General features: G+C 39.2%; 1 protein-coding gene across 5 annotated transcripts in view; it reads right to left on the minus strand.

Moving 5' to 3' along the window:
* STOX2 (storkhead box 2) overlaps positions 1 to 23,658 on the minus strand; it is a 126,096-nt gene that overhangs the window by 13,154 nt on the left and 89,284 nt on the right. For 4 of the 5 annotated variants that reach the window (XR_004427373.1, XR_004427372.1, XM_033160899.1 and 1 more), the window contains exon 2: positions 4,769 to 4,921. Coding sequence is in view for 3 of the 5 variants with exons in the window: in XM_033160899.1 (XP_033016790.1) it covers positions 4,769 to 4,921 (153 nt within the window). In the remaining 2 variants the exon portion in view is untranslated. Of the gene's footprint in view, positions 1 to 4,768; positions 4,922 to 22,922; positions 23,359 to 23,658 lie in introns of those variants that run through there. The other variant, XM_033160901.1, reaches the window with a different exon arrangement.

Consider the following 23,658-nt stretch of genomic DNA (forward strand, 5'->3'; position numbering starts at 1 on the left):
TTGTCACAGTAACATTTCAGTAATTTAATGCTAATCAACCTGGATTAAACAGTCCAGCAAGTTAAGTGTTGGCTATTTAAAATGTTTACCTATATATCTGAAGGTTTCTCTTCAATACTGGCAAAATAATTAATTCAAATGAACCCCATAACCATTGCATTATATTATACCCATTTTAAAGTTAGAGAAAACTTTATAGGTTAAATGCACCCCAAAGATCACACAAAATTCATGTTACTACCATGACTAGCAATCAGATTAGATAAACTTCTGTTAAAATACATTTGTACGTTAAGTTTATCTTCAAAAGCTACCTCATTCCTACACTTCACCAGTAAATTCTTTCAATGATAAAAAGTAAATAAAACACAGAGAAACCGGAATTTAAAATACTGCTTGACAGCAGTAGTGTTATTTAAGATTATGTAGTGCTTTAATAATTCAAAAGCAAAATCTGTCTGGACACTGAATCATCAGACATGTACATTTTCCACATCTCAAGAAAGTGTGCTGTGCCCTCCACTGAGCTTCCAGACAGAAGATTATGTCTTGTTTGCTGGCCACAAAAGAAGGCTGACCTAAGGTGAACCCAGTTAAATGTAAGACACATTTCAAGCTGCTGTGTGTAAATTGGATGCAATTTAGAAAGGAAACGTATAGGAATCCCAGTTTTAGAAAGGGGCCACAATGAAGCATGGCAGCTGTCAGAAAATGACATCCTCACTTCTCAAGGTAACAGCAGCATTAATAGTTATATTGCATTTCAGTTTACTGTGCCTAGATAGTCCCATACATTATGCTAATTCTGTAGCTACCTTGACAGTGAAAACGGCCAAAATGTACCTACGCTTCCTCCAAAATAAGTCTTCCCTTTTGTTGCTGCATTCTAATGACTGGCACCTATTCCATTTGCTTTCCCTAGCTTGGGCTCAGGGAGCATTATTCAATCTGCCTTCAAACAAATATTGAACATAACTTTACATAAAACGATTTCTTTTAATAAGATAATAGGCATTCATTGTGTTTGCCTATTAGGAAGAATTGTTTTATGTTCATCATTATATTCAAGCTCTGCCAAGAGATTTGTGAAATCTCTCTCTCCTCTATATATGAGGATAAGCATGACAAGTGGAGGCCAACCTGGCCCTGTCCAACAGTGAGAAAAGGAACAGTTGCAGTGTCACTGCTTCCTCACTTCCCCCCTTTGCCAGAACACTCTGCTCTAGCTGGGAGTGCAGAGCTGAAGGGATGTTCTCCTAAGCTTACAGGGAGTCTGCATGCCTTGCTTCATAGGAAGAACATCACGGCAAGTAAGAGATCAGCTTGGCCCCATCCATTGGCCAGTGAAGATGCAGAATACTCCAATGCTTTCTTGCCTTCCTATCTTGCTTTCCTTTTGTATCATGTCTGTTAGATGGTGCATGCCCATAGCATAGGCTCACAATCTTATCTTCCAGTAAATAGACAGTACCTTGTAGTAACAACAACAACAACAACAATAACAACAACAACAGCTTAAATGCTTTAGTTATTAATGAAGTAGTAGCATACTCCCTCTCCCTTCTTTTTAAATAAAGCCAACCCTAAGGTATAACAATAAAGGAGGCATGTTCTACTGGAATTGGTGTTTATTCACTATGAATACAGATTTATGAAAAGCAAATTCCAAATACTGTACTACTAAATCTTCTAAAATGATTTCCCCCACTGAACTGTTATTGTGGCTTAACAAGAGGTAGGGAAAAAAACCATCCTTTGCACATGATATACTAGTTCAAGATGTACAGTGCTTGCAATGTGAGGTTATAAATAATTAGTATACCTTATTTCTGATATAGCCATGACCCAGATTTGTACCTGCTCTGTTGCTCAGCAAACTAGGTGGCTATGTTGCAATGTAAAAACCTGCATTGAGGAAGCACATTTTTCTTCTAAGGCTGTGGCTTTGAAATTGCTCAACCTTAAAGAGTTGTGTAAAAAGCAGTAAAGTAGCAGAAGCAGTTTGATAAGTGCAGCTTTAGATGGGCAACCAGTTTTTGAACCAGATGGGCTGTGGGTTGGTACCGGTTTTCATTAGCAAATGCCAGAGCAGTTATTAGCAATTCTGATGACTATAGGGGTGTTCTATTCTTACTTTCAAGTATTTTGAATACCATCCTTCAGTAAAGATTCTGTGGGTGGTTTACATAAAGGGGGGGGGGGAGAGAAACACAACAAAAATAAAAATAATATGAAAGGACTAGGTTATCACCAGTAATAACATCTGCAATCTGTGATGGAAACAAAATAGCAGTGGTATGAAAATGTTTATGTAACCACCACACACACACAAAAGGCCTATAATATGAAACAGTTCTACAAATAATGGGTCCGGCAGCCATAAAAAAAAATCCGTCCACCAGCTTCTCACAGGACACTACAGAATGTTATGTTTGCTTGATCTATTCTCATTGTACAGCATCATTTTAATTATTGATTCCAAAGTATTATTCTTTAGCACTATCTCTGTCAACATTATTGCTATTATTCTTACTCTTGTTATATTTGCAGTGAGGGCCAGACACACATTTTTTCTTATAACAAGCCCTTCTGAGAAGTGTTTGGACATGGTCTGCCTGCCTCTGCCTGTCCCCCAGGTTTTCTCCATTTCTTACTAGGCAGAAATTAGTTGCCCAACTTAGTTCGTATCAGCATGACAACTGGAAATTTCTTATTAACATAACTTTCCTTGATTGGCTTTTTACAAGCCCTGTCTTTTTGCCAACTTAGGTAATATTGACCGGTCTACGTCTCTAAAAGAAGTCGGCATCTTCTGTCAATCCTTAAAAATTCAGATTTTTAGAAAATGTTAACCCAAATCTCTTACGTGTGTTAATTCTTTCAGGTGTTGGCATGAAACCACATTGTCTGGCTCTAGCTGGTAAAAATCCTAAAGATATATATTTTCTTGCTCTTTTTAATTTAATTTTTAGATATGTATCCTCTCGCTGAACTGGAAGTGGTAATCCATGGGATTCCTTTTCATGTTGATGATATGTTAACTTAAATGTCAGGTGCTGAAATTGTCTTACTTGAAACGGAGTAGAGAAATTTAGTCATTGGAGAGGTTCTTAGATTACAAAATGAATATACTTTTAACTTTTATATACAGACAGACAAGCTGGCAGTTGTGCACGATCTTCCATGTGCTAGGAACAAAAACCAAGGAAAGAGCCACCAGTTGGAAAAAACTATTTATTAGTTGGGCTAAGTACCGGTAGGTGGTTTGCAACCTGCATGAATTGGCACTCCCTGTTATTCCACCTATTCTATAAGATCTCTATTCATAGACTTTTATGTGGGTGAGATCAGAGAAGAAAAGAATCAGAAGCACTATTGCATTTCTATGTCCAGATCTGCTCTTAAAAAGCTGTATCAGCAAGCTCTGCCCACCTAGTTGTAGAAGCTCAACTATTAAATATGGAAAAGAATAAGATGGTGGGGTGAGGAGGAAGACTTGAAAAGCAAAGCTGAATTGAAGGACAGACAGAGAATTTAAATGAGCAGTTACTGTTCACAGAGAATTATGCTTTACAGGAAAATACTAAAGAAATCAATGTTTTGGAAACAAAATCATTCCACAAAAGTGGAGACCACACCCCTCCAATAATATTATAGGGCAAGAGAAAATTTAATTTCCCTTTCAGGAGAGTAAAACTTCCGCAAGCACTTCCTTTTTAAAATCAAGTTCAATAAAAATACCCCAATTTTGATTGAAAAAGTGAGATCCTTTGGCATTACCTCAGGAGGCTTGCCGGTAATCCCCAAAAGGAATCTTTAATGATGAGGATGAGGATGAAGATGATGGCTGCTCAGAAGCAAGTCATGCTGAGTTCAACAGGACTTTGTCCCTGGGTAAATGCATATAGGATTGTAGCATAAGGGACTGTTCTAATTTGTCTTAAACTCCATTGCAAGCACAGCCTACAGAATATGCTAATGGGTTGAGAAATCTCTTCTGGAGTATATTTTTGGCTGATAAGCAAAGTACTGTATTGATGAGTATAAATCCAAATTAGCCATCTGAAATATTTTTAAACTCAACTGTCTAGTGGAAGTGTTCCTTTCTTCAGGATTTCATTCTTTTGGCCCTTTTCACCAAGTTGTCATGCAGAAAACATTGAGATATACTATGCTAGAAAGTAACGTGAACTTTATGTACCCTCTCCACTGCCTTTCCACCTCCAACATGGATCATTAATTTCACAGTCTTCTGAGAACACTGGCAACTCACCTTATAAATAAAGCCACACATGAAGACTGATAAAAGAACTCTGCTACAGAATGCAGCTACAATCCTATGCAAAGTTACTTCAGAGTAAACCTAACTGAACTAAGTAGGATTTACTTCTGCAAAAACAGGATCAGGCTGCATTTCAAATTCCCAACCCCCACCCCTAAAAAAGCAAAAACCCAAGCATTTTTAATTCTCTAATATTTTGAACTCTTTTTAGAAAATTTGAAGGAAGTATTTGAAACATACTTTAAAATCCACACTCATAGCTTTTTAGAAAGAAAATCCTTTCTATGCACATATAATTGAGAATGAAGCTACAGACAAGCCCTGATTCAATATAACAAGAAAAGCAAATGAAATAACCTGAATATACATCACTTCAAAACAGCAAGCTTGTAAAACTTTTACAAGTCATTTGAAATGCTTTGTTTAAAAATAAGGAAAAGAAAATCTGGGTCAATTGGAGCACAGATACATTAGCATGTATTTTACCTGGGAAACAGGTTGTTAGGTGTTCCATTAGCGCTTCTTGCGTGACTTGTTTTCGTGCTGAGTTCATTGCAGAAATGGCCAAGCAAAGGATTTCCCCAAGTGGGATAAACTGTGATTGACTGATGGGAGACATACTGATGGGCGATACATCACCTGCAGAGAGAAAATATTTTGCTTAAGTATCCTCAAAGCAAGCTGACTATATAAACACATATGTTTCCAACGTAGTTTTGGAATAAAACCTGGACAATAGAAGAACAGAGAACATTAAACAACAACAACAACCTTAGACTATTTTTACAACAGAATTGACATTATTAAAACATATCAATCCCAAGAGTCTGGTTTAATAGGGGTGGCGGTGAGGGGGTTAAAATGTACAAGTCTTCAGCAGTATGGTGACACAAAAGGCTACAAAAATAATAACTTCTTTAGGAACAGGCAGCCTCCATTTTTTTAAATATAAAAAGCCCTGCTCTCTATCTTTAAACAGATTGCTCGACAATTCTATTAAAAACTCTAGCAGAGGGCTAACATTAATTACTCATTTTACTAGAATGAAACCACAAGTATTGAGAGGACTGTCAGTCAAGAATGAAGAAGCTGACAGAGAAATCTGATGCAAGTTTTTGGCATAAGTATTTTACCTTATTAGGTCATTTCCCCAATTTTTACCCCTTTGTCATCTTCTTTAAAAATCTGTGTAAAATCAGTGAATTTTTTAAAAGAGCAATATAAATACCGCATTGAAAAAATATGGAACTGTTCCCTGTGATAAGCGATTATAAAGGACAAAAATCCCATATGCATGACGTTTCAAAGCCTGCACTTTACCTACTATTTCAGGCCTAATTCTCATTGAGGTGGTGAATTTGCATCAGCATCACTAGCAGAGGTTCATAAAGGCAACAATTTAATTTGAAATGAGGAGGGGTGGGGGAGGAATGAAGGAAGGATTAAAAATGGTAAACCATGAGTACATCTTTCAAGTAATGAGGGGCTTCAAATTTACAAAAATACAAAAGCTAATAAGAGAATTTGTTTTACACACAGTATTGCATTGATTGTAAGTGCAAGGTGCTTTCTTGTTTACTTAAAAGCAATATTAAAGTCGGTTCTTATGAGAAAGGATTTTAGATTCATGCAAATGATTATCTTTGTTTCATTTATCTACACTTCCATATCTTTAGCTGAAGGAGAAGTCACATGCAGTGAAGTGTATATAATTCCTTTGCCTGAAATTGCACATGTGGAACCCATTTTTTAAAAATGAAACCCTCCCATCAGCTGTTTTAGTTGGAGAGCAAGGGGTTGGATTCAGCCTCCCTTATTGTCCCTTTCTGAACAAACATCTGGTTATCAAAGAATTTCACCTTCAACACAGGCTCCCATGTGGAGGCCCAGCTGGTCTACATGCTCTCTGCTGGACTGAAGCTGTGCTTATGATTATAAGTGCATGGGACAAAATAAAATAATGCTCTAAATGCACTTGAGCCCGATGATTTCAGGGTGCTTAAAGGTGTCTAACTCTACTAGATTTTGTGTTAAATATTTGCAGCAACACAACACAGGGTCTTGGGCATGTTAAATACACAAAACAGCCACCAACACACCACTGCACTGGATTGTGGCCACTGCATACAGTCGTATGACTTAGGATGCAGCTATTATTTTCTATTTAAATCATTTACTATTACTAAACAAATTGCTTCTGAATGCTTCTGCATACCTGAAAACTCTACTAATGTTTCCACTCTACACAACTTGTTATAAAGTCAAACTAAACAATGAATAAATATTTACATAGGCCGACTGCCTTTTAAAAGCATAACATAAGCCATTCTCATTTATTTTCACTGCTGACACAGTTAATACAATAGGCACTCTACAGATGTCTATGTCTATGAGACATTTTGTGGCTCCTCAAGTATTTTTGTAGAGCTTACAGAGAACCAGTGACAGCTCCTCTTCATGTCACCTACAGAGGTACTAATTTGTCATGTTTTATCATGCTCTTAAAAATAATATTTGCTAACACTTATCTTCTACATTATTTCAGATCAATTTTAAAGTGCATTTTTCTTCTTAATAAAAAGTTTGGTAGCTTATTTCTTCTGAATTACCACAACTCTTGCAGGGCATGGAGGCAGGGGGAATCAACCATATGGCACCCATTAACTTGGGCTGATGCTTGCTTAAAGCAGCTCTCCTTCAAAATTAAATTACCACACTCAACTTTCCAATGTTTATGCTCCAAATTAAAGGGCAAGCTGTGGGTGGGGGGAGGGCTTTTGCAATTTGACTGTCCAGTTTGTTTAAATGCCCAACAATTGGTTTTATCATCATTACTACTAACTGAAAGGAACAACCGTCAACTGAAAAAAGCAATGCTGTTCCCTGTTACTTTCTTATCATACTAAGAAAACAAACTGAAAATGGCTACCAAACAGAATTTGCTTGAGTACTACATAAAAAACTGAAAAAAACAAAAATTTAATTTAATAAGCTTTCTAAATGATAAAAAATGGATGGATTCTTAAGGAGAATGTTATTTGAAATATCTAGTTAGATTCTCAGCATATACTTTCTGCCCATTTCCTCTAACAGTATTTCTCAAACTTGAACTACAGCTCCCATCATCCCTAACTAGCAGGTCAGTAGATGATGGGAAGTGTAGTCCAACAACAGTCTGGGACTTAAGTTTGAGAAAGACTGCAAATGTCCCCTATGTCTTCCCTCAAGGAAGGGTCCTGTTCAGAACAAACTTAACCACAGAATATAGTTCACAGAATACAACCCAATTATGCATCATTCCCCCCCCCCCAATAAATTTGTTTATAATATAGAATGATTGCATGCAGAGTAATTTGGGCACTACTACAGTGGTACCTCGGGTTACATACGCTTCAGGTTACATACTCCGCTAACCAGAAATAATGCTTCAGGTTAAGAACTTTGCTTCAGGATAAGAACAGACATTGTGCTCTGGCGGCGCAGCAGCAGCGGGAGGTCCCATTAGCTAAAGTGGTGCTTCAGGTTAAGAACAGTTTCAGGTTAAGAACGCACCTCCAGAACGAATTAAGTAGGTAACCAGAGGTACCACTGTATCAGGGGCACACCGTGCTGTTTGTCACAACAGCAAGTGTTTCATTCATGTTGCATTCCATTTATCTTATCCTTTCTTGCTACTGACAGGACTTTGTAGAAACCGGAGAGATAAGGGGTGATGGAGGACATCTCTATGAGCTCCTTTGGATAACCAAACTATTTGATAAGTGTCCATTAGTCAATTGTTTAGTGATAGTATAAAATACATCATGATTTACCTACTCTATGAAAAAAATAATTCGATTTGGAGAGAAAGTTTTCGTTTCATAGAACAACTCAATACTAAACAGCAACTTGCTTTCTCTCTCTGTCTCTCAAGTGAAATGGGAAAGTCTTATCTCAGTGGTAAAACACATATTTTGTGTGCAAAAAGTTCTAGGTTCAATCATTAGCATGTCCAGCTACAGCTGAGAAAGATTCCTGTCTGAAACCCAGGAGAACCATTAGCAGTCAGAGCACAAAATAGTGAGCAGGATGGACCAGTGCAGTATTTTTAAATAGTTCATAGCTATTAATACACACACACACACACATATGAGATAAATGCATTTTTATGTGATATTAAACTGGAAGTATTCATCTTCTAGATTCCTATTAATAACATTACCATCTTCATTCTAAAGCAAATTAAAAAATTCCTCTTTTTTTTTAGATTGAAAGTAGTCATTCCAGAAAGAGCCCAAGTTTTCATAACTGAGGCATATCCTGCATTAGCTATAGTGCCATACTATTTTATACTATTTCGACTGATAAGTTAAAATGGTATCCTGACTTCAAATTAAATTTCACATATCTTCCATTTTTTGAAATAAATTATTTCATATATAATGCTACTTTTGGCTGTTTTATTAACACTTTGTCAGTTTCTTAAAAATTCATACACTTACAAATAGTCTCCGTTTTCCTTTTCCTTCTCTTCTCTTCCCACCCAAATGTCATTGACATTCCACTCCGCCCTTCCCTCCCACTGTCCCTATATATACACGTCAACAAAGAAAAGAGAAAGGAAAAACACAAAACAAGCCATCTCCAAAAAAACAAACAAAAACAACAAGAACACAGAAACAGAAACACAAACCAACACATATATATTTGGAACACAGTCCATTTGCTTTGCTTGTGGTTTAAAACTAAAACTATTTGGGAACAGTTACAGGTAAGTAGCCGTGTTGGTCTGCCATAGTAAAAACACAATAAAAAATAAAAAAATCCTTCCAGTAGCACCTTAGAGACCAACTAAGCTTGTTCTTGGTATGAGCTTCCATGTGCATGCACACTTCTCAGATACACTGAAAAAGAAGTAACCAGACCCTTATATATAGTGAGAGAGTGGGGAGGGGTATTACTCAGAAGGGTGGTGGGAATGGGTGATTGGCTGATGGGTGTGGAAAACCTGTTGATGACTATTAACAACTGCAATTAGTCCTAAAGGAAAAAGCAAGGGGTGAAATGGCTAAAGATAGCTTTGTCAAGTATAATGAGATAAGAATCCAGAACAAACTTAGTTGGTCTCTAAGGCGCTACTGGAAGGATTTTTTTATTTTTTATTTTGTTTTGACTATTTGGGAAGTCACTTTAATGCCCTATAACTGCTGCTTTCTAAGAATTGAAACATGCAAGATCCTGTTCAAAATGCTATCTCAATTCCTACTGCAGCCCTGCTTTCAATATCCAAATAATATTTGGTCAAAGAAACCTACTGAAGTGTTCTAGAACACCTCAAAATATAAGTTATGCCTGAGACTTTAATTCTGCATTTCTCTCCTAGTTTGCCTTATATTTTTCTAGCTCTACTTTTTGAACTGCATCGCTCTAAGTCAACTCTTTCATTATCTTATTAGATTGTTCAAAGTCTTAGCCTTCGGCAACCTGCAACTTTATAGTGGAGAAGCAGATGTTTATATGCTGATTGGTGAGACCTGGATATTGGGTTTTTCTTCCTCCCAAGTCCTGGGAGGGATGAGCCACTACAGGCCACTCTTGAGAGCTCAGCAAGTTTTGGCATGCTCCAGCAGACGCTCCAAGTATCAAATGCCTTCTCCCATGCAGTACTTCTGTTTCACAGCACAGCGTGTACAATCTTACAGCGAAACAGTGGAAACCTTCTCCCAAGGAAGTACCGGAAGACAGGGTTCTTCTTCCACCCAAGTCATTGAAAGAAAGGGCCATTACCTCTTGCAATCTTACAGCGAAACAGTGGAAACCTTCTCCCAAGGAAGTACCGGAAGACAGGGTTCTTCTTCCACCCAAGTCATTGAAAGAAAGGGCCATTACCAGGCATACCTGAGAGCTTAGGGAGAGCAGGAGCTGTCAAAACACCCACAACCTTGTAAAGTCTATGTTCCAGAGCACCCACATACTACATTTACCTTTAAGTATATGCTACCCTTTACATCAGTGTATCACCTCTTTAGGTCCTTTGAGCAAGGAAAGCTTTTAATTTCCAGTCCATGAAAAGCTTCCCTTGCTCAAATGACCTAAAGAGGTAATGGTATATATGCCAACCTCATAAATGAGTCCCTTTGAGTTTAATGGGGCTTATTCTTGGGTTATTAAGTGGCAGCCTAGGCTCTGGTTTAGGAGCGGGAATGGGGAAACCAAGGTCTTAAACAGATGTATCTTCGCAATCAGGCACAGCGGGATATAGCTATGGAGAAGCATCAATGATAATACACTCACCAATTTTGTATTATGCCAAGCCCCATGACAGCCATTTTGTGAGTGGCGCCCACAGCACTCTCTCAAAATTTGAGATGTGCCCACTGGTCCAAATAAAGTGGTGACCCCTGCTCTATAAGCCAATCAAAAATAAACTCAGGTAAATATGCACACATAAGACCTGAAAAACCTGTCTGAAGACACACTTCAACTTTACTAATAAAAATAGCAGTTATGCACAATAATTTCCACTGAACACTAATGCTCTGCTCTTCATGTCAAGAACAATGCTGCTGTCAGTTGGCCTCTGGAGACAGCAGAATATTGAAAGTTTCTATGCTGTGTGGAGAGTTCCTACTGCTGGTTAAGTGGCACCCAGCCATTGTTTAATATCTATTTATTAAATTTATATCCCACCCATCTGCTTGCACTAAGACATGGTTTGGCTTAGCGTACGTGCAAACTAGGTCAGTGGAAGATTAAGACAATAAACATTTGCATTACAAATTTCAAATCTGCAAGTTATATTCAAAATTATTTTCAAAAAGGGTAGTGATACCATCAGGATAAGACTTTGGGGCAGGGGCCCCAGTTCACACTCAGTGAAGCAGTGTTGGCATACCACATTTTGAAGTACTGCAATACACCTTACCATCCAAAGAAGCTAAGACCATTTATTCCAGAGTGCAAAATTACCTAAATGAACCACTGCAAAAGGGAGCTGGGAGTGCATTTAACAAACAATCAAGCTTACATTTAAAGCTAGTAGTATAGTTTGACCTGTCCAAAACAAACTTCTGAAATTTCTATTTATGCTAACATTCCTTCATACATGCTTATCTTAATATAGCTTGGTAGAATATGCTGACTGTCTAGGTACAAGATAAACAAAGGCCATCACTGATTAAAAATATTAGAATAGAAAATTAAAGCACTTACTATTTGGGTTTTGTTTTCAACAAGAACCGAAGTATTCTCAACATGTGCTGTTTCAGGTAGAGTGAACAGATGGTACAGAACAATGGCTAAAGTTCAATGGAAGGGAAAAGTCACACCCTCAACAACCCTTTTTGCCAGAAATAAATATCCAAAATGATAAAACCCATATTTTAATATATTTTTCCTCACGTTCAACGGCTAGCCAAAACTCCAATGCCATAAATTCACATTTTCTAAGCATTTTTTTAAAAAAAGCCTGTATAAAATACAGAGCATGTTCTTCACAAAACCTAAACGAAAGACAAAAAAAGTTTTAAAAGGCTAAAATAATACTATTCCAATATTTTAAAAGCAATGTGTTAGTAAAACCACACAACATGCTAAAATGGAGCAGTCTTTATCCCCTTGCAGATATGCTTCCTTCATCTGCATGGACAACCACACCAGATACAGACAAAAAAGAAAAAAATATTATTCTGAAAGACTGCATTGAAAGACTGAAAGATGACAAATACACCTTACCTTTAAAATCAAGCTATGAAATACACATTACCTATAAATTGGTCACAGTTAAAGAATTCAGCAATGCCTGGACAATTAAGAGTAGATGTCAACTCATCAGAATGCAGAGCACACAAGCAAAATTAAGTTAGCTGGAAAGGACTTAAGGAATGTGGCTCCTCATTCATTAATTTGCTTTACAGTATCTAGTGCAACTCAGCATTTCTAGACCAGTTCGACTTCTACTTTCTGGAATGGAGGCACTCACAATGATGGGCTGCAATGCCTCAGGATTCTGCCGTGTCATCATCCGCCTGGATCTCTGCAAAGTGAAGTCATATGAAAACATTGGCCAACCTCACTCTTCACCACCATACCCAGAATCCTTTGTAAGCTGAAATGAGTAATTGCTCTGGGAAAATGCTATCGCACAGTGTTCCAGGTTTCCCAGAGAAGCTTTTGGGAAACTGCCTAGATTCCTGAACCGTTCTCTTTCAACCGTGGAAAAAGAAACTGCAGTCCACTTGAGCAGTACTGTACAGAATTGGGGGAGGCGTGGCTCACTTTTGAGCTTAATGGTGGCTTAATATCAAGTCTCCCACAGCCACCGAGCTTATATTGCTTCAGGCAATGGCTGTACAGTATTGAGAACTAGACAACAGCAAATCTGTTATGCAGTGGGGAACCCTTGGGAGCAAAGCAAAGATGGCCAAATTGAGCAGGGAAGAGGTAACTGATGAGAGCATGTCTGAGCTGTCAGACACGGAGGCCATAACTAGCATAGAGCATGGTAACAGCAAAATAACAAGGAGTGTGAAACTGACAAATGTGGCCAAGGACAAGGGTGAAACCAATGAATTTGTTGCAAAGGTTAGAGGGACATTAGCTGCTCAAGTCGATCAAGACGAAGTTATAGGATCTCTTCTTGCAAATTGTGGAGTTAAATACTACTGCAAATGAAGCTATGAATATGAACCTGGACAATCAGGCAAAGGTAGACATTTTAAAAATGGAGGTGGGGGATCCATTGGCCGTGCTTGCCAGAGCTGCAGTTCAGCAACATCTAGAAAGCCCAAGGTCCCCCACTCCTGCCCTAAAGATAGAACTACAACTTTTCAATGGGGTAGCCAGACTGGAAATAAACTACTCCAGGTCTATATAATACCACTAAATATGTCAGAAGCAGAGAAGAACTGCCCCCAGGCTTCACTTTGCAGGACTCACCTGCTGCTGCCTTGCCTGCCTCCTTCCATCTGGGCAGAGAGGGCTCCGTTTTTGTTTTTTAAATTGCTTTTATTTTTTATCTATGTCATTTTAAATTGTAATTGATATTAATGTTGTATTCTTAGTTTTAGATTTTATGATTTATGTGGAAATTGTTTTCCATTTGGTTGTGTACTTTTGATGCGTTTTATGTATTGCTTATGACTTTTGTTACGTTGGTAATTATGTAAATCTTGTCATGTTGTAAGCCGCCTTGAGCATTGTTTTAACTATGGAAAGGCGGCATATAAATAAAATGATGATGATGATGATGATGATGATGATTTTAGTGGGTTTAGGTACTTGGGGGTAACAATGCCCAGTTGAGAAACATATTTGTGGGAAATTGTATGGGCAGATGAGAGGGGAGATGAAAAACTGGCATAACCCAAACTTGTTATGATTTGGGAGGATAGCAGGCATTAAAATGGCTATACTGCCAAAGCACTACTTCTTTTTCCAGACCCTCCCTGTCATTATTCCAAATAATTGGTTCTCAAAGTGGCAGTGGCTTTTGAATAGCTTCACAACAAGAGACAAGAGGAGCAGTGTGAGTAATGCCACATTGTACAGACCACGTGACAGGGGTTCTGGGAATGCCTAATCTAAAGCAGTATTATGAAACCTTCCTGTTGAACCATCTTATTCATATTATATGGGTATCCCAGGGAATACAACAGGTGCAACTTGAGTTGTCTCTTTCAATACCTACTATATTGTCTCTTCTGCTTTTGAACCCATCATGAAAAATAATACATAAGATTAGCAGTCCCTTTTAATGGACATCTTTGCAGGTCTGGAAATGCTGGAACTCCTTTTTAGCTCAAATACAGCCATCTCACCCCTTGCTTTTTCCTGTAAGACCAATTGTAGAACTAACTTAGTTAGTCTCCCATTATTCCAATATTGGACTACTTGAAGTTTTCCTGCCCAGACAAATATGATAAATTGAAGTGATGGGGAGTTAGAGGGATAATCAAAGTAAAATATATAATTATTAGAAGCTACCTGATGACACAGCATTCTTTGCAAGATAAATTACAAGAGTGAAACATAACTGGTTTCAAACAGCACAACTAATTGCTTTATTATTATTATTATTATTATTATTAAAATTTGTATCCACCAATCATCTGAAGATCACAGGGTGGTTCAGTCTAGTTCTTTAACCAGAAGGGACAAGGATCTTCGCTCTCTCACGATGGCTGAGCATCACTGCGTGGCAACAAGTTTGTATTGCAAAAGCATGACTTCTGAATTGTACAAGGTATTAAATGAAGTGTAAGGCTTCAGAGGGTGTGGAAAGGTGACCTGAAAACACTAATCGAGGATGAGCAGTGGGACAGAATGTAGACAACAACATCTCCCCCTCCCCAAACAAACCTGGCTAAAATACAAGAAGCCACAATTAAACTACTTTTAAGGTGGTGCTGTATGATTAAGGGAGTCTCAACTCTGTGCTGACAAGAACGTGGGGAATGGGGTTGCCACCGCACATGTGGAATTGTGAAATACTTCAGACTTTTTGGTGGCAGGTATTTGAGGATGTACCAAGATCATGAAACAAAATTTTTGTTTAGACCGTGCGTTATTGTACATACAGAATATTGTACATACAGAATAAAAATTCCAAAACAATACATAAATACTAAATTTGTATGGTTCTAGCAATCACCAGCTTAAAATCAGCATCCTCTCATAACATCTAACACAACCCCACAGGGGTCCAAGCACAATCAATTTGCTGCAACATGGTTCCTGTTTCTTTGTTTCTTTGTTGCAAAGACATTATTTATCCTCCAGCCACACATGCAACATTATGGTGTGGATGTGTGCACACAAAAGAGTAAAGTTTTACTTTCCTGTTATTGTAACATTCCTAACTCACCTGTTGTGGTTGAATACTGTTGTGACTAATTATTATTTATTATTCATGTTGTATTCTGGAAAATTATGGAAAATATTATTATTATTTTAATTTTTTTTTTACAATAATTCTCTATATTAAACTCGCTGCTAAGGGCTGTTTGCCAATAATTCAAACTGGTGAACAAGTCCTTGCAGGCTTGCCTCTCATCATCCTATTCATTTTGTTATGCATGCACCAAAGAGGAAACCTTGAAACCATGCCAGTAAGTTGGCAATTAAATGTCAAACAGGTCCAAAGACAGAAAGCCAGTGAAACGGCTGCTTCTCCCGCTCCTGACAAAGGAGGTAACATTCAGAATGAGGTCACTGTGTGAGGTTGCTCTCAGCGTGAGATTTGTATTTCCTTCACTAGAGTCTGTAACATATTATCTGAGAGAAAAAAGAACTCAAGGCATGTCTGGGCTTATAAGAGGTTGGACTGCAGTGATGAAAATGTATTTTGTATCCCATGTGTTTGAGTCAGGGGAATGACGAGTGTAGTACCTATCACATGCAAGAAACAGGAATTTGACACTGATGAAGCCAGTCATTAGTTGTGTGTAACTAGTGTGTGTGTGTGTGTGTGTGTGTGTGTATGCAATTTTATCAAGAGAATCTGCCCACAGCAGCTTGTGTTCTATTTTGATACCTAATCTAGAGAGTTTGACCGTATTATTCTAAATGGAACTCCGCTTTCAAAAATTTTCTGGGCTAGTAAACAATTGTGCTAAAAGGTTAACAGTTTGAAATATGGTTAGTTGCGTTCTTCTCAGGCCTTCTCTTGTGATGAGATGGTAGCTGTTTTTATTGGCCTGCGGCACAATAGCTCATCTGCCATGTGAAAAACCACTGGAAGTTATCATACACATACCTACTGAGCTCCAAAGCCAAGGTTCTGTGTCATCTAGAGGAAGTCAACCCTGAACCAGTGTCTCATAACTAAAATGATAGACAAAAGGTAATGAGAAGAACCCTGCAAATGTGTTAGTCAGTCATCAGTCCTATTAACACTTCAAATTGGCTGACCATACTTTCAATGGCTCTACCATACGGAGGCGTCCTCCTCCTACTTCTCTTTCTGTCAGCCTGCTACCCCGTAACTTCTGCAAGTGTTTGTGAACACTTTCATTTCTAGAAACGCTCTCTAACATCTCATGATCTGCTCATATTACCGGTAAGTGATGGTGTGATGCAAGTACCAGCTGCAGCACCGTGTTTGCTCACCACCTCTGGTTAGAATTCTCGACTTAAATCCAGTAATCAGGATCTCTACCTCACCCATAAGAATCTGTTAGCTCTCCATCTTCCCCTGAATGAGTGCCCCCCCTTTTAACTCCTTTAATATGTCCTATCATCACAAACGGGCAATTCTTTTCAATTCACAGTTTGCAGAGGTTATGAATATTTGGATACAGAAATTAGATAGAGAAAACTTCTATTACTGCAGAGCATTCCATTCTTCCTAACAAGTATAACAGGTAACAGCCCATTAAAATGCTTGTAAGTTTTGAAATCATTAACAAAGTAACATGCTATGATGCCAACAGAACAGTAGTCAGTATTAGCAAACTACCGTGTTTCTCATAAAATAAGACATGCCTATAAAATAAGCCATGGCAGGATTTTTAAACGTTGAGAAATATAAGCCATACACCAAAAATAAGCCGTAGAGATACCTGTAGGCACAGTTCCGGTTGGCTCCCGGAAGTGGATGCTGCTGCTGCTGCAAACCCCTCCAAAACGCTCAGCAACACGTGCTGCGTGAAGCCCTGAGCCATCGGAGCTCGGCAAAAGCAGGAACAACGTGCCGCTTTCAGCCCCAAGCCAGCGGGGCCCAGGAGCAGCAGGAAAAGCGCTCCACATCGAGCCCCAAGCCAGCGGGACCCAGGAGCAGCAGGAAAAGCGCTCCACATCGAGCCCCAAGCCAGCGGGACCCGACAGCAGCAGAAGCGACTTGCAACGTGGAGTCCCAAGCCGGCAGCAGGAGGAGGAACGCTCTGCTTTCAGCCCTTAGCCAGCGGGACCCAGGAGCAGCAGCAGCAACACCCGGGAGCCAGGGATTTGCATAGGTATTGTGTTTTGTTTGCTTGCTTTTGTTTCAAAGGCTTTCCCTGAAAGGCTAAATGGAAGAGCTGGCAGAACCATTAAGAAAATCCTTTGCTGCCTCACACTGCATAATGGTACAGCTGGCCCTGGGATTCCTTGAATGAAAAGGGGGATATTGTGTTGGAAGTTTAGCTTTTAACCTTCAGGCTGACTTGTGAAGCCCAGTTGCAATTGCATGCAATTGCTTTAACCTCCAGGGTACCGATATTTTTGCTTGATGCAAGCTGTAACTGTATGCAATTGCTTTAATCACCAGGGTACTTTTGCTTGGTGCAAAAGTAATATTTATGCATGGTTGATGCAAGCTGTAACTGCATGCAATTGCTTTAATCACCAGGGTACTTTTGCTTGGTGCAAAAGTAATATTTATGCATGGTTGATGCAAGCTGTAACTGCATGCAATTGCTTTAATCACCAGGGTACTTTTGCTTGGTGCAAAAGTAATATTTATGCATGGTTGATGCAAGCTGTAACTGCATGCAATTGCTCTAAGCACCAGGGTACTTTTGCTTGGTGCAAAAGTAATATTTATGCATGGTTGATGCAAGCTGTAACTGCATGCAATTGCTTTAATCACCAGCGTACTTTTGCTTGGTGCAAAAGTAATATTTATGCATGGTTGATGCAAGCTGTAATTGCATGCATGAAAGTAAAATTCTGTGTGAATAAATGTAGTTTGCTGTACCATGCCAATGCTTACCAGTAAAAAAAAAATAAGACATCCCCTGAAAATAAGCCATGGTGTGTTTTTTTGAGGAAAAATAAATATAAGACGGTGTCTTATTTTCTGAGAAACACGGTACCTGCAGTATTAAAAGGAACATTGCTATGTGCATCCCTAGAAATAAGCAACGGAAGAGAGGCCATATAAAAAAATAGATTTGATACTAAAATGTTTTAGAAATAATACATGTTTTATATTGGCCACATAATAACCTGACAAACTGACTTATTATCTCGATCTTCAAATTAAGGTAGATTGTTGGAGAAAACAAGTCCAAAGCATGCAAATGTCCACATCTGAGAATTACAACAAAAAAAGCAAATATTTTTGCAGCTGAGGGGATTTGTATTCTGCATCAAAAAGGTATATCTACCTGGAGAAAGATAGTAAAATCCTCCACTGTGTTTTACCATTGTATCCAGTAGTCCGAGAAAAACTGCTGGTCCCCTACAGAAATACTGTGGAAGCACAGCCTTTGTATCATGCCCCCAACCTTAATCCTTAATTGCAATAGCCCAAATTTTCCTTCTGCTTACAAGTAGGTAGGTGGTTGGTCTATGTAAATTAGAAGATGACCTCAGTGGTATCTGAAAAAGCGACATTATTGAACTAGGATAACTTTGCAAGTTTTTTTTGCCTTAGGCCAACTTGAGGACTTGGCAATAGTGCACCATAACCTGTATCAAAGCAGCCTTTTGAAAAGGGCCTAGCTGATCTAAATGCAGGAGCTCAGAAACTTTAGGAAATACTGGTCTGCTTTGCACATCACACTAAGCTATGGTTTGTTTACCAAAATACATACAAATCAGAAACTGTCCCTAGTGATCAAATTGCAGTGCACATTATTTAGGATGTAGGGGAAAGCACAAAATGAAAATGGTTCAGACAGCACAGAATAATTTGACAAAATAAGACACTTTGGAGAAACAAGGAAAAAGAAGCACAACATATTGAGTTTTGTGTTGTTTTCTTGTTTGCTCTTTTGCATTGGACTAACCTTTGCCCTCAATCAGCCCATGGCTGCACCTCAGTATTATTAATGATACAGCATAGAGCAGCAATCCTAAATACACTTACAGTGTGCTTTTTACTTACAGTAGGATTTACCTAAACGTGCATATGATTGTGCTGCAGGTCTCATTTAAAGTCTCCGATTTAAAATGTGACTGAATAAACCTGCCACAGATCTGCACCTGGAGCCCAAATTGGTGTGCTGATGAACCACTAGAGGGAGTATTCCTTGTGGCCAAAAACCTGCCAATAGAAATACATTACACAGCTGCTGTTCCTAGGAAGTATTTAATTATGTGCTGACTTGCAAGTTGTCACAGATTTTTGAGATGGGCAAAGAGCATAAAGAGCATATCTGCTTGTGCAAGAGTGTTTTCTAATGCTTGACAGTTCAAAACTCAGACTAGTTCAGGAAGGTTTTTCTAAAGAAAGCAGAGAAAGAGGCACCACAATGCAAGATATTCAAAATCAAAGCATATGGCATATTCACTTGATAGCACAAAGAATTAACACCCTTAAATACGTATTTTTAAAAAGATTTGTTTATCGGTGGAAATTTCTGAGAACCGCTTTCAGCTTCAAAGCTGGCCACTCTTCTGAGAAACACTTTTGACAGGTGAGTGTATCTTGCGATGTCAGGTAGAATCGTGTCCACTTTTGGCAGGCGTCACCTCCACCCTGGAACTACCAAGTGGAACCAGTCTCAGTGAGGCTTGCATTCAGCATCAGTTTAAAAGCCCCACAGCCAAGGAACAACCACAAGCATGCATAAACTAAAAGCAAAGGCATTTTAGTTTAATTAATGAAATTAAAATCTCTGCTCAATATACAAGGTTGTTCTGAGTAGTAGTCAGAACACCCTTTTTTGCATTTCTGGGGTTATATGTATATTGTAATAACAACCAGAGAAAAAAACTAGTATACAGCCATCTTTCTGTGATAAAGAAATCGTGATTTTTTATGTTATTCTCACATTTAAATGGGCATTTGAAGAACCCTATGTATAACCCATTAGCAAAATGTGACCCTGTTACTGTTCTTCACTAGCATACTAAACACAAAGCTTGCTATTTAAAAATAGCTATGATACTGCTGTTACATGCACACACAAAAACACATATCCAAGCTATTTCTTTAAAAAAAAGATAAAAAATCAAACCTTACGTGTTAGAGGAACTTAGAATCCTGAAACATGCATATGACAATCCCACACAACACTGCATGTGTGTAAACCTCAGTGACTGTCTGTAGGTTTTTAATCACACAGGTAACACTAGATTAGGGCAGCCAACCCAGTTTAGCATCCTGACATTGAACAGCTAAAGTTGGCGTTTTCCCAAATCACTCAAAAAGAAAAAGAGGTAGCTGTGTTGGCCTGCAACAGCAGCAGCAGCAGCAGCAGCAGCAGCAGCAGCAGCAGCAACAACAACAATCCATATTAACAACAACAACAACAACAACTCCATATCAGGGCAATATCCAAATTAGAATTATTTTAAAAATAACTTATGAACAATTAGTGCTGAAATCTGCTTGTTTTCATGTTCTTTTCCTATTACTTTTATATCACATACATTAGATCAGAAGCCTGCAGGCAGGGATTCTGCTTTTTTCACATCTTTGCACAGCAGGCAGTTATAAGTTGTATTTGTCATACTTTACTTTTAAAGTGCCTAAAGGTATTAGACACTATACAATAATAATCACAGGCTTGCAATCATAATCAAGGGGGAAGTCGTGACATATTTTATCGCTCCCAATGTCTAAAATAAACTAAGAACCTCCTGGACTTCACAGTATCTACACCACATATGCCCACCCCAACCAGCGGAGGGTGGGGGACCAACAAATGCATTATATTTTTCACTCTTGACTGTGCTGCACTCTCTTTTCCTGATCGTTCACCACACTTCCTTATAAGTCACACATTCCTTCTCCTAAATAAGAAAAAAGAGGAGCAACTCAGCTGCTTTCTTGCATCAATGTAGCCACATGCCAAATTATTTGTCAGGAAAGCGTAACAAGGCATGAACTGCACTTCCAGAGACAGATGACAGTGTACTGCAGGAAGGAGGAGTTGTGTCAATATATTATTTTTCTAAGCTGAACCAGCTAGACAGCATTGTTCCAGCAAGCACTCCCATTGTGGGTAAACTGGAGTTGTCCCAACATTCATTCAGACTGCCAGCCAAAGTTACTGTTAAACCCCTAATTCTTGGCTCCAGTCCGCTAGGCTGTTTCCGCAACCTTTACTGTGAGGAAGGCCGTTGTACTTGGATCGTGGGTACCTACAGTACAGTGCATCTTACCATCATCATAAAACACCAGAAATCCCTCCCTGGCACAATTTTGAATGTCCTGCCCGTAGATCTATTTTTGCCCTAGCTGCTGTTTTTTCACTACCTGGGAACATGCAGATATATAGGCTTAAAAAGGTAAAGGGACCCCTGACCATTAGGTCCAGTCGTGTCCGACTCTGGGGTTGCGGCCCTCATCTCGTGTTACTGGCCGAGGGAGCCGGCGTACAGCTTCCGGGTCATGTGGCCAGCATGACAAAGCCGCTTCTGGCGAACCACAGCAGCACATGGAAACGCCGTTTACCTTCCCACTGAAGCGGTACCTATTTATCTACTTGCACTTTGACGTGCTTTCGAACTGCTAGGTGGGCAGGAGCTGGGACCGAGCAATAGGAGCTCGCCCCGTCGCGGGGATTTGAACCGCCGATCTTCTGATCAGCAAGCCCTAGGCTCTGTGGTTTAACTCACAGCGCCACCCGTGTCCCGCTATATATAGGCTTAACAGAGGGCAAAAAGCACTACCGAGCATGCCCAAAGTACAATGGCAAAGCTGCTGAAGCTAGCAAGTGCCACATTAAAATGCTAAGTTGTGGATTCAGATGGTTTTTGCTTGTTTTAAGTATCCTGTCATATAAGAACAGCTTCTTTCTACTCCTCTTCATTTCTTGGAACTTGCTAGCTCTCCTTTGCCCTCACCTCCTGCACATATTAAAGCTACATACCCAAATGAGGGCAATATGTGGATTTCTATTAGCACATGCAAATCTGATTGTTATGCAGCAAGTTGCTTTGATTTGGTTATGCAAGTGCTCAAGGTAGATGCCATGGGCAAACAGACATGCAAGGAAACAATGCCTTAACATTATTTATCTCAAAGTATAAATGCAACTGCAATGGAAAGCAAGCAATTATTTCAACAAATCTTACTGGCTCACAACATATACATTATACAATTTTCTCTCTCTCCCCCCCCCCCTTCTGCCAAAAAGGGGACCATCTGATATTCAATCAAGTCTTAACTACTGTAGGCAAGTTTTTTACAAACACAGTATGCTTTTCAGCCTTTGAAACAATGATGATTGGTTTTAAAAATCATCACAAACAACCATTAGCATCCTACATCTTAAACATTTCTCCAAACTATCAAATTCCTAGAATTACACAGTTGGGTTTCTCACTGCACACTGGGATTACATATTCACAATTTTACATCTGTGTTAAATAATAAATTCATCCTGCACATAACTGAACCACCCAAACCCTATCCTTCAAATAGTGGCATAACTTGGGTCTCTTCTTCCAAAGGTGACCAGAAAGTAACTCCAAACTTTCTTCTCTCCCACATCAATTCCTTTTATCACACTTTGCCAAAGGAGTTGTCAGCGCATCTTCAATTATGCTAGCGCTATGTAGCTATGCTGAAAGCAGCTCATCCCAAACACTGCCAATCAATCTGCCCACAAATAAATCTTAAATTGCTCTCCTAAATTCCCACATCCCACTACATAAATATACATAGAAACCATATAAAGAGTACTGGGGAGGGGGGGGGTTCAGTTCAAACGGGAATGAAAATAATCTACACTGCAGCCTTTCAAAAGATCCGAGTCCGTAATCCCAAAAGATTCAAAAGCATTACCTCACCGCCGCTTTGAGACAAACTGAGCATTCACTCCGGGTCCTACCCAGCATTCCCTGGTCCACACAAAGACAACAGAGGTGTGACCAATCACATTGTGGCTAGCAGGCGCTGTTTGAAAGCTCCCTCCCTACACTGCCCATTGACATGCTAGCTGGCAGCCTGCTGAACCTGTCGTCATGGCAACACATCCCAGCTGCTCTCCACTGAGGCTGGTTACATTACTCAGCCCCCTCCTCCCTTTTCACCACTCACTTTTGCTAATTAAAAATTTAGGCCTATGTTTTGCATGTCGGAAGGAAACAGAAACAAAACACACACTCTCGCTGCGAAACAGCTAAAAACACACATTTAAAGCAAACACAAAGTCTTGCGGCAGCCAATCATTGGGCAGCTGTACAGACCTGGACAGATGGAACTTGTCACTAAAGCTCCTCTTTGTTTTTGTAGCAAACACGCGCAGACCTAAAGATACTCCACCCAGATTCAAACCTTACAGACCTCCATGAAATACATTTGTTTTGCTCTCTCTCTCTCTCTCTCTCTCTCTCTCTCTCTCTCTCTCTCTCGATACCCTTTCTGCTCAAAGAGATTGCGGAGAGTCCTCAGTGTTAACATAGGACCAATAAAATTACAATTTGGCCACAGGATAATCAGGCATTGTGTGGGATAAGAACCTAGTTAAGCAATCAATATAGTGAGTGAAGCAATGGGGTGGGAGATGGGACAAGGTGAA

The sequence above is a fragment of the Lacerta agilis genome, chromosome 9 (assembly GCF_009819535.1).
Source record: "Lacerta agilis isolate rLacAgi1 chromosome 9, rLacAgi1.pri, whole genome shotgun sequence".
In the NCBI taxonomy this organism is placed as follows: Eukaryota; Metazoa; Chordata; class Lepidosauria; order Squamata; family Lacertidae; genus Lacerta; species Lacerta agilis.